This window comes from Suricata suricatta, chromosome 9, assembly GCF_006229205.1.
Source record: "Suricata suricatta isolate VVHF042 chromosome 9, meerkat_22Aug2017_6uvM2_HiC, whole genome shotgun sequence".
Taxonomy (NCBI): Eukaryota; Metazoa; Chordata; class Mammalia; order Carnivora; family Herpestidae; genus Suricata; species Suricata suricatta.
The window spans coordinates 32,272,241-32,289,163 of NC_043708.1; the positions used below are offsets into that span (position 1 = coordinate 32,272,241).

A 16,923-nucleotide genomic window follows, 5' to 3' on the forward strand; every position below is an offset into this window, starting at 1 on the left:
CTGTTGTACATCTGTTTTAAGATAGGTCAGGCCACCAGACTGTGGAAACTATCTCCTTCACAATGGACATACTAGAAACTCTTCTTAATACCCATGTAAGTCTGGGCATCGGCAGGATACCAGTTATGGAATCAGTCTTCTTTTTTGGTTAATATGTTTGTAGAATGTTATACATCGTTCAGCTAATACCAATTTATTTGTTTGATCCTTAGATATGTTTTCTCTGAACTTAGCAATAACTAATTCAACTTTGGCCTCCCAGGCAAATGCAAATAATTTATAGCTCTTGTAACAGGTCTGGGTGTTATATTTTACCTACCCCAAAAAATGGAGATCTCATGTGGACCCCTGGTTATGTAGGACATGGAGACAAACAATTGATTTTCTAAAAGAAGAGTAAGGAAGAGACTTGACGCCAGACCCTATATTATTTTTAAGTACAGTAGATCTCAGTGCTTCATGAGAGCACTTGAACCATAACAGGCTAAGAATTCAGTATACTGGAAAGGGAATTTGAAGATTTTGAATCCTGACTTCTCTTATTATGTAATCTTGAGCAGATTTCTTCAATTCTTACATATGAAATAAGTAGTATTTACTACCTTATTGCAGACAGGAAAGATTAAATGAGATAATACATGTAAAAATGTTTAATCAGATATAAGGTGCTTGTTAGTTTTTCATTCATCACATACTTCTTGAATGCCTGTTCTATGCATGCTAGGCACTGTGCCAGGCACTGAGAATAATGAGGTGAATATGTCACATGTGGTCCCTGCCCTCATGGAACATATGAATACTTATTTGCAGTTGTCCGTGGTTTGATTAGTCCATACTAGGCATATGCCCAGATGAGAGAGAAAAGAACCAGACTATCTACTCAACTACTTTCTGTCTTCCTAGCTGGCAGAGATGGAAGAGGAACTACGTTATGCACCTCTGTCTTTCCGTAACCCTATGATGTCTAAGCTTCGAACCTACCGGAAAGACCTTGCTAAACTCCATCGGGAAGTGAGAAGCACACCTTTGACAGCCACAGCTGGGGGCCGAGGAGACATGAAATATGGCACATACGCTATAGAGAATGAACATATGGTAAGCCTCAGTGTTTTTTTTTATCCCCTTCAGGGCCTATGACACAAAAATTAACCATATCGTGGAGTTTGTTATCAGTGTATATTAGACTCTTATTCTTCCCACCTTATCCTCTTTCCTGCATCCAGTTCCCCTTCTCTCCTTGAAGTAACCACCTCTCCTGTATTTAATGCAGATCTTTCCCAACCATGCTTATTTAGATTTCTTTATATCTTTAATAAGCAGTGCTTGATATGTAGTGGAAGAATACAAGTGTTCTCTATTCTTATTATATCTGGACTTTGTATTCTGACCCATCAATCCAGTTTTTCAGGTATGCTCAAAAAATTCAGTTAGGTTTTTAATTTATCAGGATGGCCCAGCAGGTGCATACAGAGTAGAGAAGAGAGGACGCTTCCAGGAAGGAGCTAACAACTTACTCAGCTGTAGTAGAAAGTAACCCAGACTGCCTCTTTAGACCCCAGTATTCTGATTTATAAAACTAGACAGAATTGAAAATCTATATTCTGAAACTATCTAGAGAAGTTAAAGGAGTAAAAGTTTACAAAGATTAAATGTAATATGTTGCATTGGGGATTATAGTCCACTGTGCAAAGTAGAAATGGCCTGGCAAGTGACCTGGCCAGTAGCATAGGAGAGAAATGGACAGGGACCAAAAGGACAGACAACATGTGTGTAGAAAGAATCCTGTTTGTTGATGCATCCTGATTACAGTCGAAGAGCTCAAATGAAAACTGGCCTGACATTGCTGGTGTCAAAGCTGGAGTATTTGAGAGGGATACAAACTTTTCAGAATTCACTTGTAAAGGGAGCCTGGGAAGAGGCAGACAGGTAACGCTTGTTAAAGTGAAATGAGAGGTATAAAGTGACTTTGGTCATTTGTTACCAAAAATAAACCAACAACAACAGGAAAAAACAAAAAGGGAAGATAAAGCCAAATAATAATTTACTTTAAAATTACTAGTTTCAGAAGTCATAAAAACAATTTAGATATACATACAACCTTCAGTGGAATTAGAAAGGTTCCAAACCTGGGTTTGATTTATGTAATCTTAATGCCTTTTCCTTCTCTTCAATCTAATCAGTTAACACTGTCCATCTTTTGTTTTTAAAAACCTTATTCCTATTCCTGCTTCTTTTAAGCTAAATTAACTGGGATTTATTTCAGTGTCATTCAGTGGTTCCATCGTCCACTGGTCTATATGAAATATATACCAGATATGAAAACATCCTCCTTCTCATCTAGAAACCCAGTATTTTGGCTTTTTGATGATGGTATCTAGTGCTAGTAATCACCTCAGTAATAGGCCCTGTGAACCAGCCCCTTTGAGTGGTGCATGTGTAAGTGCTTTAATAGCTAAGAACTTAACTGTACCCGTTTGTCAGTGGTTAATTCTGGCTGACAATGGCTACTTCTGTCATGCCTTCTGTGCTTGGGATTATGGGTGGAGTAAAACTTTGGCAGAGATTTAGGAAATTAGGGCAGCTTCTTTGGCCCCAGATACCTCCTTCTCAGAGTAGTCACCAGTGTAGCAACTTCGGAGTTTATGTTTTGTATGGCCTAAGGTGAAATTCTTTTGGGGCTTACCAGGATTGTAACCAGTTAAGTGTTTTCCAAAATGTAGTAGTGTCACAGAAATAATTTTGAAGTCTGAATGTGCTAAAAACGGATAGTTTATTCATGGTGCATCCGTCCTCAGTACCAGTCAGGTGAGAATCTTCATCTAGGACTGTGGAATCTAGTTGGTTTGTCGCCCTGTCAAAAATTACAGGCTATATGCATATTTAGATAGCTCCTGCACCCCAAATCTGGGCCACTGCCTCTCATAAGTTGTTAGTCCCAAAAGTACATGAAATCATTTCAACTTCATCACAAACACAGGGAAAGTGCTCTGATGTTTTTAACCTCCTCACTAAGTGGAGTGAGAGGTATGGGATATTGTATTGGATGGATCCCAGGTGCTTTCATCTGACCTTGAACATAATCTTATAATTGATTAGCATCTTTGGTTGTCAAAAAAATAATGAGGGGTACCTGGGTGGCTTAAGTCAGTTGAGTGTCCAACTCTTGACTCAGGTCATGATCGCATCATTCCAGGAGCGAGCTAGCCCTACATTGGGTTCTGCACTGACAGCATGGAGTTTGCCTGGGATTCTCTCTCCCCCTCTCTGCCCCTCCCCTATGCGCTCCCATACTCTCAAAATAAGTAAACACTGCACACACTATATCCCTTCTTACATGGGAAGGGTCATAAGGAATATGCTGGCAGTGAATTTATAATGGGAGATACTTAATATTTCCCTTCATATTCTGGTCAGAATCGGTTACAGTCTCAAAGGGCATTGCTTCTGCAAGGCACTGAAAGCCTGAACCGGGCCACCCAGAGTATTGAGCGTTCTCATCGGATTGCCACAGAGACTGACCAGATTGGCTCAGAAATCATAGAAGAGCTGGGAGAGCAACGTGATCAATTGGAGCGTACCAAGAATAGGGTAAGTCTGAGTGGATGGGGCGAAGTACGTGGGCCCCTTATATCCTGATGCCTTACCACTGCCACAAGTTACAGCAGTTCTGAATTCAGGGTCAGACTTTTAAGCACTTAAACTTTCCTCAATTTTTCATTTTCTTGGCTGAGAAATTTCTCTTGAAAGCAATTTTAATCCCTCAGATTTAGAGGTCAGTGGAGGGGCCCGGGTGGAGACAGAAGAAACCCAATTTCTGCATCTATGGAAGATTGTCAGCTATTTCTAAGGTTGTAACCACTCCATCCTTTTATTAATCCCTGTATTACCAACATAAGATTTTTCTCATACATCTAATAGGATATTATCCAGTTCTTATGAAAGCATCATCTACTTAAAAGATCCTAGTTTTGGGTTTTTTTTTTAAGTCATTTACAGCCAAGGCTATTTTCCACATGTCATAAAATAGTACTACTAACAATTTATAGAGGGGTTCAGTCCTAGACTGTGACTCTTTCCTGTTACCCAGAGTAAGCTGAATCAGTATGGGAAGAAAGCAGAAATAACTTAGGCCAAATGCCTGTGTCAGTGGGGCCTCTATCACTCTCTTAAGAGGCTCTGAAAAACTCATTTCTCTCTATATATATACCTACATAGAAATTTTAAAAAAATAGTGCAACTTGCCAGTAGAATGTTATATGCTTAATGATATAAGGCTCATCCAAATTGAAGACTAGATACCGTGGGCAAGGTTTGGATGGAAAGTATTAGCTCAGTGTGGGGATTGGAGAGGGTTTTCTCATATATCCTAAATAGCTGCAATTGTCCCCATTCCTAAAATAAATCAGCACGATGCCCTTCCCTCCTCAGTGAAAATGCACAACTACTGATTTCAAGGTAAACTGTGAAGACAGCTTGCTTACATAGTATGTGGTTTCTGACTTTTGAACATAGCAGGTGGATTGGTTGAATTTAAAAGCCAAGGAATGAGCAGAGATCAACTTACCATGTCCACTGGGGAATGGGAACAGATGGCAGGTGGCATCTGTTAAAATATCCTCCAGCTATCTTGATTATTAACAGGCAACCAAAAGGAAATGATTTTTTTAAAGGCTTTTAAAAGATTAATTCCTTTCATAATTCAGTGCATCTGTAAAAGGGGTTAAAAAAAAAAATCAGATCCCAAAAGTGTTTTTGTAGGCTGGTGAATTACCAAACTAACCCAAGAGTCCCTCCTGGAGTTTGGTTGATGAAATTCAAATCTTAAGTTGCTTCAGTTACTGGTGAGGCACACACGAAGCCTTTTTCTGCCTTGAGTAGCCAAGGTGAAGGATTAGCTTGGCCCCAGGAGTCCCCACAGTAACCTTGGGATATAATCATCCCTGCGCCTGCTTGTTGTGTCCTAAGTATCTTATCCTTTCCAGTTTCTTCTACTTATACTCAGAGGTCATCATTCAGATTGGTTTGGTAGAGTTTGAATGTTCAGGTTCTACAGTATGTACTTTTAAAAGGGGGAAATAATTGCTATTTTCTCTTCTCAGCTGGTAAACACAAGTGAAAACTTGAGCAAAAGTCGAAAGATTCTTCGTTCAATGTCCAGAAAGTAAGTTTTAAAAACAGTCACAAAATTTCTCCTAACTCTTAAGACATTAAACAGTGACTTGCAAAGGTCCTGATAAAGCAGAAAGGATAAATTATCTTGCAAAAATATCCCAGGATAAAATTCTTTGTTAAAATTATATGCTGCTCTGATTTTGGAGTCGAAAATTTGTCCACTTTTAATCCCAGCTTACATAAACTTGGTGAGAAAACTGTTTTTACAGCTAACAGTTGCTTAGTAGTTGCTTTTGACTCTGCTTGTCCTTCATGGGAGTAAGCCCCTTATCAAGGAGTTGACTTAAAAAACAAACAAACAAACCTAGTGTACTAAATAAAACTACAACTGAGCCCTGGAACTAGTAGAGTGAGATTTTCCTAAACAGTGGTAAATGCTTTGTCAAACAAGAGGAAACCTTCAATTTAGAGTTACCTTCAAGAACCAGAGATTGGATTCTTTGTGTTAACAAAAGATAATATAACAGCTTCAAAAAGTTTACTACCTTTATAAAGATACCCATTTGGGTTGATGGAAGAAGAGTAGAGTGGTATTATATTTCTCCTGTTTTGAAATATGATTCAACCTGATTTCAGAACTAATTTTCAGATTGGTAGAGCATGTGACTCTTGATCTCAGGGTCATGAGTTCAAACCCCACATTGGATGTTGAGCCTACTCAAAAAAAAAAAATCTTTCATATTATATTTAATATACATTTCTGTAACTAGCTCTCCTAGAAAAGCCTTTTTAAAAAATTTTTATTTAAGTAGTCTCTATACTCAACATGGGGTTTGAACTTACAACTCCAAATGATCAAGAGTCACATGTTTTTCCTAGTGAGCCAGCCAGGTGCCCCCAGGAAAGCTAGTTTTGAAATGAGGAATTAACTACTATTTGAAAACATATTAGAATCAGGAAGCCATTGTTATGCTTTGGTATCTGTTGTCACAGTTTTCAGCATTTCTGTGAGGTAGTGTTATCCCTAAATTACAGCTGCAAAAAAGCTTTCGAGTTGTCACCAGCTAAAGAACCTTATATACACACTTCCTTCAGTGGCTGTGTGATCAAACAAATTCTGTCTCATAGTATCCAGCCTCAGCCTGAGAGCCAAACCCCTGTAGATTACAAATGGAAAGAAATAAGGGCATCCAGGCTTCTGACTGTTCCAACTTTGCTTATCTTTGTAGAGTGACAACCAACAAGCTGCTGCTTTCCATCGTCATCTTACTGGAGTTGGCCATCCTAGGGGGCCTGGTTTATTACAAATTCTTTCACAAGCATTGAACTTCCTAGAGGGAAGGGTTTGTGGACCAGAACTCTGACCCTGGTGTTAGGGACGGAGGATAAGCATAGTGCTGCTGTGAGGTAACGGTTCAAGGATGCGCTGCGAAGCCGGACTCTGGGAGGAGGGAGGGAAGACGGAAAACTACTTAACTGTGAAGGAACAGCAACAAGACCAGTATGAGATACCAAGGTAATAAATGCTGTTTATGACTTCTTTAAATTTACATAGTACTCCAACATATTAATACCCTGTGAACTACAAAAAAAAAAACCCCACAAATTTACAGTAGTATTGGTCACCAAAATGGAGAAGGAAAGGAAACTTTACAATTGTGAGAATGCGCAAATGTTCTCATTAAGGCAATATTGACCCAGACAGCCATGTAGTATCTGTCCTCTCAAATGCCTCATAATTCTGGAATGCCCATCGTGACAAACATGTCAACATACACAATCTCCTAAATTCTCACACGCTCTTCACTTTCTGATTCATCTGGTGAACTGGGAGTAGGAAGTTGGTCGTAGACAATGTGCCCTCCCTCCCTTGTCTGACCAAAGCTTGAAGCAATCACATCCACTGCTAGGCCTGCTGTAGCCTTGGCCTCTTCCTCGGAAGCAGCCAACTGAGGATTGACTTCAACAAGATCCAGTGCTGACAGCAATCCTGAAAGAACAAAGCATGACAAAACCTTAGAAGATTCCCCAGCTGCTCCTTTCGGTAAGGGTCATCCCACTAGATAGAACAGGCCAAGGTAAAAAGTCATTTTTTACTATTAAAATTATCTATGGTCAGGGAGCCCCTTATACCTACCTCATCTTCTTGGCCATGAATTTAAGTTCAAACACTGTATACTAGAGTAAGATTAAAATCAATCATCCCTGTTCAACTAACAGAATAGGCATCACTGTCAGGCTTTCTGTAGGAGATAAGGAAAGAGCCTGTGGGGAAGAGGTAGGATCTTTCAGCCTACTTGTTGGGAAAATGTGTGCCATGTCTAGTATTACTAGGAACCTTCCAGATGTCTGTATGTAGTTGTGTGAAGAGATCTTTTGAGCTGTTTCCATTTTTGAACTGACACTGTATCTCTTAAGGCACCACATGCCCTGAAGTATAGTTATTGGGGCATATCTTAGTCTCACCTCTACAGGTCTAAGGGCAGGTATCCTGTCTGACAAGAGTTTTAGGTCTCCATTGCACTGACCCAGTATCTTGCACTTAGTCAAGGGAAGACTTGGTCATACAATAATCTGGACTTGTTACCTTCTGTGAGGGCTTAAAAACTTGTACTAAAGGGTTTGAGAAGGAAGAATAGACCCAAAGAACCTACCCAGACATGCCTTCTACTCCCCACCCCCAACACACAAGCCCCACTTCTCGGAGGTGAACTTTTTCATTGGTTATTCTGGGTGAAGTTAATCTACCCCTTCGAGTCATTTGAACAGACTGGTATTGGCGAATACAAGTATCAGTATACTTAGACCACTTAGTGTGGCCATGAAGCCTGGAAACATGACTGTATATACCTACTGACTTACTGTTATAGTATAGTACATGATATGCTCAGTGCCATTACATTTGTTCAGTGTACAATCTTTTATTAGCAATGTATAGTTCAATGCAATGAGCAGGCATGTTACTGCACCATTTCCATCAGTTCCTGTGCAAGCATTTGGGTCTCTGATGATTTGTCTGATTTCCACTGACTAACCCAGAATCTTTGGTGTAGCTCAGAAGTAATCCAGAGGGTTTGAACTATTGAAAATAGGGGCACCTGGGTGGCTAAGTTGAGCATCCAACTCTTGATTTCAGCTCAGGGCATGATCTCACAGTTTGTGAGATTGAGCCCTGTGTCAGGTTCTGTACTGACAGTGTGGAGCCTGCTTGGGATGCTCTCGCTCCACCCTCTCTCTCTTTCTCAAAATAAGTAAACTTAATTTAAAAATAAACTTTAAAAAAATAAATAGGGGCACCTGGGTGGCTTAGTCGTTTAAGCATCTGACTCTTGGCTTCGGCTCAGATCACAATTGCGGTTTCATGAGTTTGACTCCGCATTGGGCTCTGTGGTGACAGTGCAGAGCCTGCTTGGGATTCTTTGTCTCCCCCTCTCTCTGTCCATCCCTCACTCAAGCTGTGTCGGTCTCTTTCAAAATAAATAAGCTTTTAAAAAAGTTAAAAATAAATAAAACTATCAAGCCCTCGTATAAGGCTTATTCTATATGAAAGGACCCAAGATACTGTCCAGCTTTGAAATATCTTCCAGAAGGTTTAACTCTACCTTCCCAACTCTAAGTGAACTTTTTTTAAAAAATATTTTTAATGTTGATTTACTTTTGTGAGAGAGAGAATGACAGTGAGTGAGGGTAAAAATTATAGCTACTTGGCCTTGCTTTTTATCTTAGCCTTTAGACAGTTCACATGCAAAGGACTATACCAGTTTGGCGGGTTATTCAGTAAACTCTTTGTATATTTTGGTATGAGCCAAGTCCAAATATGCCTCTAAATGACTATCCCTTATTAGCCTGACCATATGACTTTCAGTTATAAAAGTTTAAGAAAAACAGTATCCGTAATGTCATGGCATAGTTGAAAAACTTTTGGCATGCAAGAGGTGTCAGCATATTTACACAGTTAACAGGATGAACACTTCTTACCTGTATTATGTATTTCCTCAGTAATATACATGCCTTCTCGATAGGTCAGTCCTCCTACAACAGGGGTTCCTGTGGCTGGAGCCAGTGTAGGGTCAAATGCATCAATATCAAAACTCAGATGGATTGGCCTTTGTCTTCTTGAGAGGAAGAGATCAAAGAATAGTCATTTGGGTGTACTTGGACACTGATCCTTCCTACAGTTTCAGCTCCTTGATTTTGTTACTGTTAGTCCTGGTACTTGGTAATATAGCAGATTTCCAGGTTTCCTGTTCTGGAAGTTACTGTGTTACCATATTCGATTCCTACAGGCCACTTGCCTTTTGTTCTGCGTGCCTCAGACAGACTAACTGCAATTTATATTTCTGACTTTACGTAGACATTAGAGCCTTTCACATTCACAACTGTCAATAGAGGGAATTCTTCACTTTCCTAGGAGATTGATCTAGGTTACAGTTGCTCTTAGTCTCTCCACATATAAGAGCAACTGAGCTTAAATGAGTTAATGTCTGCAATCTTATCTCCCAATTCTAATTTCAGTTTCACCCAGGTTTCCAAGAATAGAAACTAGCAAACAACATATATATGCTAGATAAATAAGTAAATAAGAAAAATTTAGTTATTTTTGAGAGACAGAGAGACAGCATGAGCAGGGGAGGGTCAGAGAGAGAGAGGGAGATACAGAATCTGAAGACAGGCTTCAGGCTCTGAGCTGTCAGCACAGAGCCCGTCACAGGGCTCGAACCCACGAACTGAGATTATGACCTGAGCCGAAGCCGGAAGCTGGACACTTAACCGACTGAGCCACCCAGGCGCCCCTAGATAACTAAATTTCTTAACAGCTTAAGAAATGTAATTGCTACCCAATAGTATGCCATTAATCACCTGAAAATAAAGACTCTGTACTGGGAAAATGGTATTCATATGCCATCTTTCTGTCTTGACTGTCAAAATTTGTTCAATATAAAACTTCCAGATGAAGCAATTGTGAGCTTAGGAAAGAATAGGACAACTGAATGAACCCTTCTTATCTCAAAAGATAGAATTTAAAATGGATTTAAATATTCATGAGAGACAGAGGAGCTGGCAATGACTTTAAGGAAACCCCCTCCCAATCTCAGAGGAAGAATATGACCTATGTTTCATATTCTCCCTTTCCAAATTGAGTTTTTTGTATGTGTACATATTTTGATTTTTTAAAAAGCTGCTATTCTCAAGACATGTTAAAGTGTGCTGCTCATTGGGAGTCTGCCCTATTCTCTATTGCCCGCTGTAGTTACTTACTTGCCAAGCAGCAGATCAAATGTCTGTTCCATAACCTTCTGGATACCAAGTCGATCTATGTCTCTCATGGAAAAATACTGGATATCATATTTCTTTAAAATAAAACTGGATGAGATATAAAAGAAGGAGTCCTGAGTTTAAAGAGCATTTTTAATCAAATCCTTGTTGGGATGGGATTGGGGGTGAGTTTGTCTCTATACGATAGGTTAAGGCAAGGAACAACCTATCAAAAGGAACGTAAATGTCTAAGACAAGCCCAAAGCTTAGCCCCTGTGTATCAACTTACTGCTCAGGAGGGTCCACATCTCTTAGACCAATATACACAATACTTGGGGAAGAGACACAAGGTTTGATCCAAGAAAACCCTGGGAGTTGTGGCACCTGTCAAAGAGGAATGAACAAGAGTCCTCCAGCATTCTTGGTCTCACCAAGACAATCACCATGTGCTTCTCAATTTATGCAGGCTGCTTTCTCCTCCCACCTACAAGATATGCTTAAAGCAGCACAAGACACACACGATCTGGGAACAACTGATAGAAGTAGAAATGATTCAGAGGGCAGGCAGCTAAAGAACAACAGATTTCCCAGAATAAAAAAAATATTCTCCTAAGGTGGCCACGGTTTCTCATTAACTTACCTAAATAACAGGAACACTGCTGATTAGCCCTTTTCCACCCCTTTGTACATTACAGAATTGTTTACAGAATAGTTCCTGAAACAAAACCCAGTTGCCATCTTAAGTTGCCTACAGCCAAAACACAAATTCTGCCTAATGAATAACTTTTGTACCATCCTGGTTAAACTTGGTCCCTCACTGAGAAGAAGGATATATAGGTTCTGGTCTATGCCTAACATGGACTCCCATGTTTTCCGAACAGCCTAGGAAAATATTACCTAGAGGTAATCATAATTTTGCTTTCTTCTGGACCAATGGGTCTGAGTGTGAAGCAGGCCAGGGAACCTCTAACCAGGGAGTCCTCATGCTGTGGGTATATCATTAGAATTACTACCCACGGCCACTTTCCTTTCTTGCAAGATTATGACACGCCCTCCCCTCCCCCCTCCCCCAGAGCAGGGACCATATCCTAGTCCTCTTTATATCCCTAGCATCTAGTAGACTGCCTGGCCCATAATAATGTTTGATGAACAAATGAAGGAATACTAAACATTTCTACCAACACCATCAGCCCATCCTTCACAGAAGTCTTATGGAACTAGTTCCTCAAAGCCCCAGCATAATCCATGCAAGCCATTTAATTTTTTCATTTCAACCCACTGACCTTGTCCTGTAGTTCTCTGAGAAGAAATGAAACTGGCTGTCCATGGAGATTTCCAGATGAAGTGGTGAGGGGTGTATTGATGTCAGCATGGGCATCCACCCAGATCACACAAAGGTCTGGGCAATGTCGGGCGTGGCCACTAATGGTACCAATTGCCAGGCTACAAGAAACAAACATGATAATTGAGGCCCTCTGCTTGGCAAACATCAACAATAACAAACATCCTCAAGTCGGTACAGCTCACACTTTGTCCTCAGGGCAAAGTCAGAGCCCCAGACTACGGCTGGATTTGGATGACCAACAGTCCTGGGCCTGTAGTTCCCAAAGATTAACCTTGAGTGAGTTGGGGAGAAGTGGAAGGTTCCAAAGATTCAAAACTTGTTGACGGGTTATCCATCTAGTTTGACAGAGGTCATTGCTGCCCCCCAAATCCCTAAAATTTGATATTAGCCCTGACCCAGAAAAGGAACCTCAAATATTTGTTCAATCAATGAAATACAGTTAAGTGGTATGTTCTATATGTAACAATTCACAAATATTTCTTAATACTTCTTAAGGAAGACCAGGGAGGTCTAATTATTAATTTCAAAGAATCCATTATTTAAGGCAAAAAAAATACTTATATTAACTTTTTAAGAATAAAAATTAGCATTATAGCTTTTTAGAAAGATTATGTGCTACTTCTTCAAAGGAGAAGTCAAAATTACTAAAGACATTAAAGCAACAGGGGAACCCAACTAAAGACCTCATTTATTAGATCACTAAATAAACATTTATTTGCGTGTTATCTTCTGTATATTAGCATGGCATTCAAGTATCAGTGTTTTTTGCTTTCCTTGTCCTGGGACTCTGTGTACATTGGCTAACTGTCCTATCTTGATTGTAGGAATAGAGCTGATGAAATCATGGCTGGAAAGCTGCCCCGCTGCCCAGTAACCAAAGAATTTGACATAGATGGGAAGTGCAGCTTAAGCATTTTAGGAACTAACTACAGCTGTCTTTCTTGGTCAGGATAGCATCCAACAGCATTTTAAGCTTTTTAAGGAATAGCATGGTCTAGTGTGAAAAGTAGTGGATTAAGTCAGAATACTGTTTTGTTTTCCAGAAAGTTGTAATCTAGCAGAAGTCATCTAGTTTTTCTAGACCATTTACTTCTCTGTAAGAAAGGGATAATAATCTTGGCTTAAGTCAGAGATGTCTAAGACCATAGTTTATATCATATTGTGTAAAAGGAGCAGGGTGACTTAAAATGTTCAGTAGCTGGTTAATATATACCCTCCTCCCTTCCTTTCTAGAATCTTCCAGATAGCCTTGGTTTTAGCACTGAACACGAAATTGGGAACAGTGAAAAGGGTTGCAATGTGGATAACTACAGAAAAAAGAAAAGCCAAACACTATGATAATCACCTTGATAAGCAGCTCCCGAATAGACAACCAGAAGAAAGTCAATATAAATCAATTTTGAGAGAGAACACTGAGCTAAAAGGAAGAAGGCCTGCCATCTGGTTGATTTAACTGAATCACTATAGAGAACCTGGACTACTCTCTTATTCTACCTGAAATTTTATTCCTAATGAGATCTACCTGCATTTCCAGTTGTAACAAAGATTCAACTTCTGTTAAGTTATCTCAAAAGCTCTCTGTGTACCACAGGAAAGTTGCTAGATTGACTCTCAAAAGAAAAGTTAATTGCCTTCAGAGGTCCCTCTAATTTGAATCTCACCTCTGCTACTTCCTGGCTGTAGAAGTTGGATAAATTATCTGATCTATCCCTCAGTGTGCCTAGCAGATTAGATAAGGCTGTATCTGCTTTGTGGTGTAATCATGAAGATTAAATGAGAATATATATGAAGTGCTCAGTACCCTAGTACTTTAATGCCATTTTTCTTTCTATCATAAACCTTCATTGCCTGGCTCAGATAGGACTGCTCTGGCCCAGAATGAGCTCTTCTTTCTCTGAAATTCTGTAGAATTCAATTTTTTTTCATCCCATGTGTATTTATTTCATCTAGTCCTAGTAAATCACAATCCCAACAGTCCCTAACACTACTTGAGAACACACCCAGCAGTGCTCAATAAAGTATATGCTGATTCACTAAGAAGGATCCTAGAGTCCATATTGTGAAGGTAGAGAACATATTCACATGACAACTGGAGAATCTGAACATATTAGCAAAAATGCTTTAAAAATTCAGCCTACTAATGTATCCTTCCATTTCTCTCAAATAGCCAAAAAAAACCCCACAAAAAAACCAAAAAAAACCCCCACCAGTTCAAGAGAGAAGCATGAAACATGAACACACAGTGTCTAAAAACTTTGCTTAGTCAATCTCTGAACGTGTCCTCATACTACACAATGTGACCTACAATGAAACCCATAGGTGCCTCCAGCAACTCAGGATTTTAGATCTTAAGATACTATTATGCACATCATACCCTAAAAATTCTGAAGGGTATTTTACTTTTAAGTGAGGAAGCAGACAAGCTAACCCATTGGGCCAAAGTACCGTATTACCCAGCTCCTCCACCACCCCGAGTCCCAGCTCACCTGTGATCACCTCCCACTGTGACACAGCTGTAGCCACCTGACACGGCTCTACTAACCACCTCAGCCAGTTCCTGGTTGGCAAGGCCCACTGAGCGAGGATTCACAATCAGGTTGTTGTAGAGATCATCTTTAGGGACTGGAGTAAAACTCAAATCTCCAAAATCTTTTAGGTGGCAGCCTAGGAACAAATTGGGGATGATAAGATTAGTTGTGTATGTTATTCCAACTCTTACTGGCCTGGGCCACAAATAAGAACTTGTGACAAAGTGCACATCACACTCATTTTGCCACAGTAAAACTCAAAATGTCACATGACTGCAGCAGGACTGTCACGTGATTATCTCAATCCTCCCAGCAATCCTGTGAGGTAGATCCTATTAGGAATACCATTTTGCAGGCAAAAAAGCTGGGTTATGGGAAATGAAGCCCAGAAACCTTCACTGACTTACCCTAACAATCACAAAATTAGTAGCAATTAGACCTCAGATATCCCAGAGTTACAAAGTGAAAGTAAAATACCAATATGAACCAATAGGATTTAAAGAAAACTAAGTACTTTTAGAGCAAAAATACATAGAAATTTTCATGTCATAAACTTTTTTTTTAAATAAAAGGCCAATCCGAGGACCTTTTAAAGCATCCTAAAAGTAAGAGAAAGGTCTTTGTTACTTACAAAGATCCCAGGCAATGTTTTAATTCCTTGACAAGAATTCTTACAACAATCCTATTAGAACACTAAAATCACGCCATTCTATAGAGAAAATGGGAAGTCCCAAAATCACAGAGCTAAGTGGCAGAAGCAGGACCCAAATTCAGGCCATCTGCCCCTGAAACGGATATTCTTGACTACACAGTTTCCCGAGGAATCACTTTTCATTCCTCCCCTTTAAGAACTGGTGAGACCTGGGACACCTGGGTGGCTCAATTGGTTCAGTGTCTAACTTTGGCTCAGGTCATGGTCTCACGATTTGTGAGTTTGAGCCCCATATCAAGCTCGCCGCTGTCAGCCTGTCAGTGGGAGCCTCACTTCAGATCCTCTGCTCCCCTCTCTCTGCCCCTCCCCTGCTTGCAATCTCCCAAAAAATATTTTTTAAAAGGTAGGCCTTTTCTAAAAATAACCAAAAGGTTGGCGGAGATGGAGAGGGAGCAGCGAACCTCTCAGAGTTTCACCTACTGCAGCATACACCTAAGCCAGCTGCTGGACACATCCTCCGAGCAGCTGGCTCAGTGAGCGACACAGGCAGTGACCAGCGGCACTCACTCCGGAGCACCTGCAGAGACAACCAGGAGGCACCACCCACAGAGAAGCTGGACACCCACCTGCTGGACAGTGACGTCCTGCGCAAGACGCATCTCCTGGCCTTCCCCCAGGTGGATAACAAGCCTGGATATCAGCCACTACCTGGGAGCTCTTCCCCACCTACAAGCCCTGAACATGGGGCCCCAGCGTCGGGGCCACCCGCTCCTCCAGTTTAATCCCCCTCAAGTAGCCTCTTTGACCAATAAAAGCACAGACTTCTCTTAAAAATATTTTTTGGGGGGAGTGCTCAGTAAGAGGGGCATGCCAATCTTGATCTCGGAGTTATGGGTTTGAGCCCCATGTTGGGTGCAAAGATTACTTAAAAATAAAATTTTAGGGACGCCTGGGTGGCTCGGTCAGTTAAGCGTCCGACTTCGGCTCAGGTCATGATCTCACGGTTCGTGGGTTCGACCCCCGTGTCAGGCTCTGTGCTGACAGCTCAGAGCCTGGAGCTTGCTTCGGATTCTGCGTCTCTCTCTCTCTCTCTCTCTCTCTGACTCTCCCCTGCTCACACTGGCGCTCTCTAAAATAAAAAATCTTAAAAATAATTAAAATAAAATCCCAATTTTTTTCATTTTGAAATAACTAGTGATATATTCTAACAATATGCTATATTTTTGCTCTTAGATTTCATTTTCCAAAGAATTATGACACAAATAATTATATGCTAATTTTTACCTTAGTTGTAAGTAGCAGTCTTGTAATTTAACCATTTATATCAGTAAATTGGATAAAGGGTTAGGACTAAGTAATCCAACTCTATCATGAACAGATCTGAACTATCAGAGAACATAATGTTACCATAGACTGTATCCTTAAGGTCCTGCTTCTCAAATTGGAGATCGGGGGGCTGGGTGGGAAAACAGTCATAGGATAGCAATTCTGGCAGAGATTTCTGTTAAAGATTTGGATTAGACCAGCATAGACCCATCTTGAATTTAAACTGTACAGTTTTGAGCTTTATTTCTTGAGCCCATTCTTGATTTAAAGTAAACAACTGAAAGAATGTAAAAATTTGAGAACCAATGGCCTATAACCTAAGGCCAACCAAGGGATCACTACTAAAAGGGATATTGGAAGTAAAATAGAAAACTGACCCTAGTTCCAAAGTTAAGATACAGCTACAGCTGCAAAAATCTTTATGTATCTTTTGGTCATTGCATTTTTTTTTAATGATTTTATTTATTTTTGAGAGAGAGAGAAAGCGTGAACAGGGGAGGGTCAGAGAGAGAGGGAGACACAGAATCTGAAGCAGGCTTCAGGCTCTGAGCTAGCTGTCAGCACAAAGCCTGATGTAGGGCTTGAACCCACGAACTGTGAGATCATGACCTAAGTTGAAGTCAGACGCTCAATGGACTGAGCCACCCAGGCGCCCCAGTCATTGCACTTTAAGATATAATCCTATAAAAACACCCAGAGAAGAT

General features: G+C 40.3%; 2 protein-coding genes and 2 long non-coding RNA genes across 6 annotated transcripts in view; 2 read left to right on the forward strand and 2 right to left on the reverse strand.

The window, feature by feature from the left end:
• Positions 1-6,662, forward strand: part of VTI1B (vesicle transport through interaction with t-SNAREs 1B) — a 29,322-nt gene extending 22,660 nt beyond the window's left edge. The window contains exons 3-6 of the mRNA XM_029952332.1: positions 904-1,095; positions 3,415-3,588; positions 5,100-5,161; positions 6,342-6,662. Of these exons, the coding sequence (XP_029808192.1) occupies positions 904-1,095; positions 3,415-3,588; positions 5,100-5,161; positions 6,342-6,438 (525 nt within the window). The 3' untranslated portion in view covers positions 6,439-6,662. The remainder of the gene's footprint in view (positions 1-903; positions 1,096-3,414; positions 3,589-5,099; positions 5,162-6,341) is intronic.
• LOC115302430 lies at positions 2,752-5,817 on the reverse strand. Its single transcript, XR_003913442.1, has 2 exons — positions 4,565-5,817; positions 2,752-2,851 (listed from the first exon to the last, which is right to left on the reverse strand). It is a non-coding gene; the product is annotated as an uncharacterized LOC115302430 (long non-coding RNA).
• A 162-nt stretch (positions 6,663-6,824) lies between the features above and the next one.
• The window catches only part of ARG2 (arginase 2), a 30,514-nt gene continuing 20,415 nt past the window's right edge, over positions 6,825-16,923 (reverse strand). Inside the window, exons 3-8 of one of the 2 annotated variants that reach the window (XM_029952331.1) lie at positions 14,200-14,377; positions 11,652-11,811; positions 10,658-10,752; positions 10,372-10,476; positions 9,091-9,224; positions 6,825-7,102 (exon numbers count right to left, since the gene is read on the reverse strand). In XM_029952331.1, coding sequence (XP_029808191.1) covers positions 6,897-7,102; positions 9,091-9,224; positions 10,372-10,476; positions 10,658-10,752; positions 11,652-11,811; positions 14,200-14,377 — 878 coding nt within the window. In that variant the 3' untranslated portion in view covers positions 6,825-6,896. Of the gene's footprint in view, positions 7,103-9,090; positions 9,228-10,371; positions 10,477-10,657; positions 10,753-11,651; positions 11,812-14,199; positions 14,378-16,923 lie in introns of both variants that reach the window. The other variant, XM_029952330.1, reaches the window with a different exon arrangement.
• On the forward strand, positions 9,835-15,843 carry LOC115302428. Of its 2 annotated transcripts, XR_003913441.1 has the most exons (3): positions 9,835-11,989; positions 12,947-15,095; positions 15,325-15,843. It is a non-coding gene; the product is annotated as an uncharacterized LOC115302428 (long non-coding RNA). The 2 variants fall into 2 exon arrangements; XR_003913440.1 differs by having other exon boundaries at positions 9,835-15,095.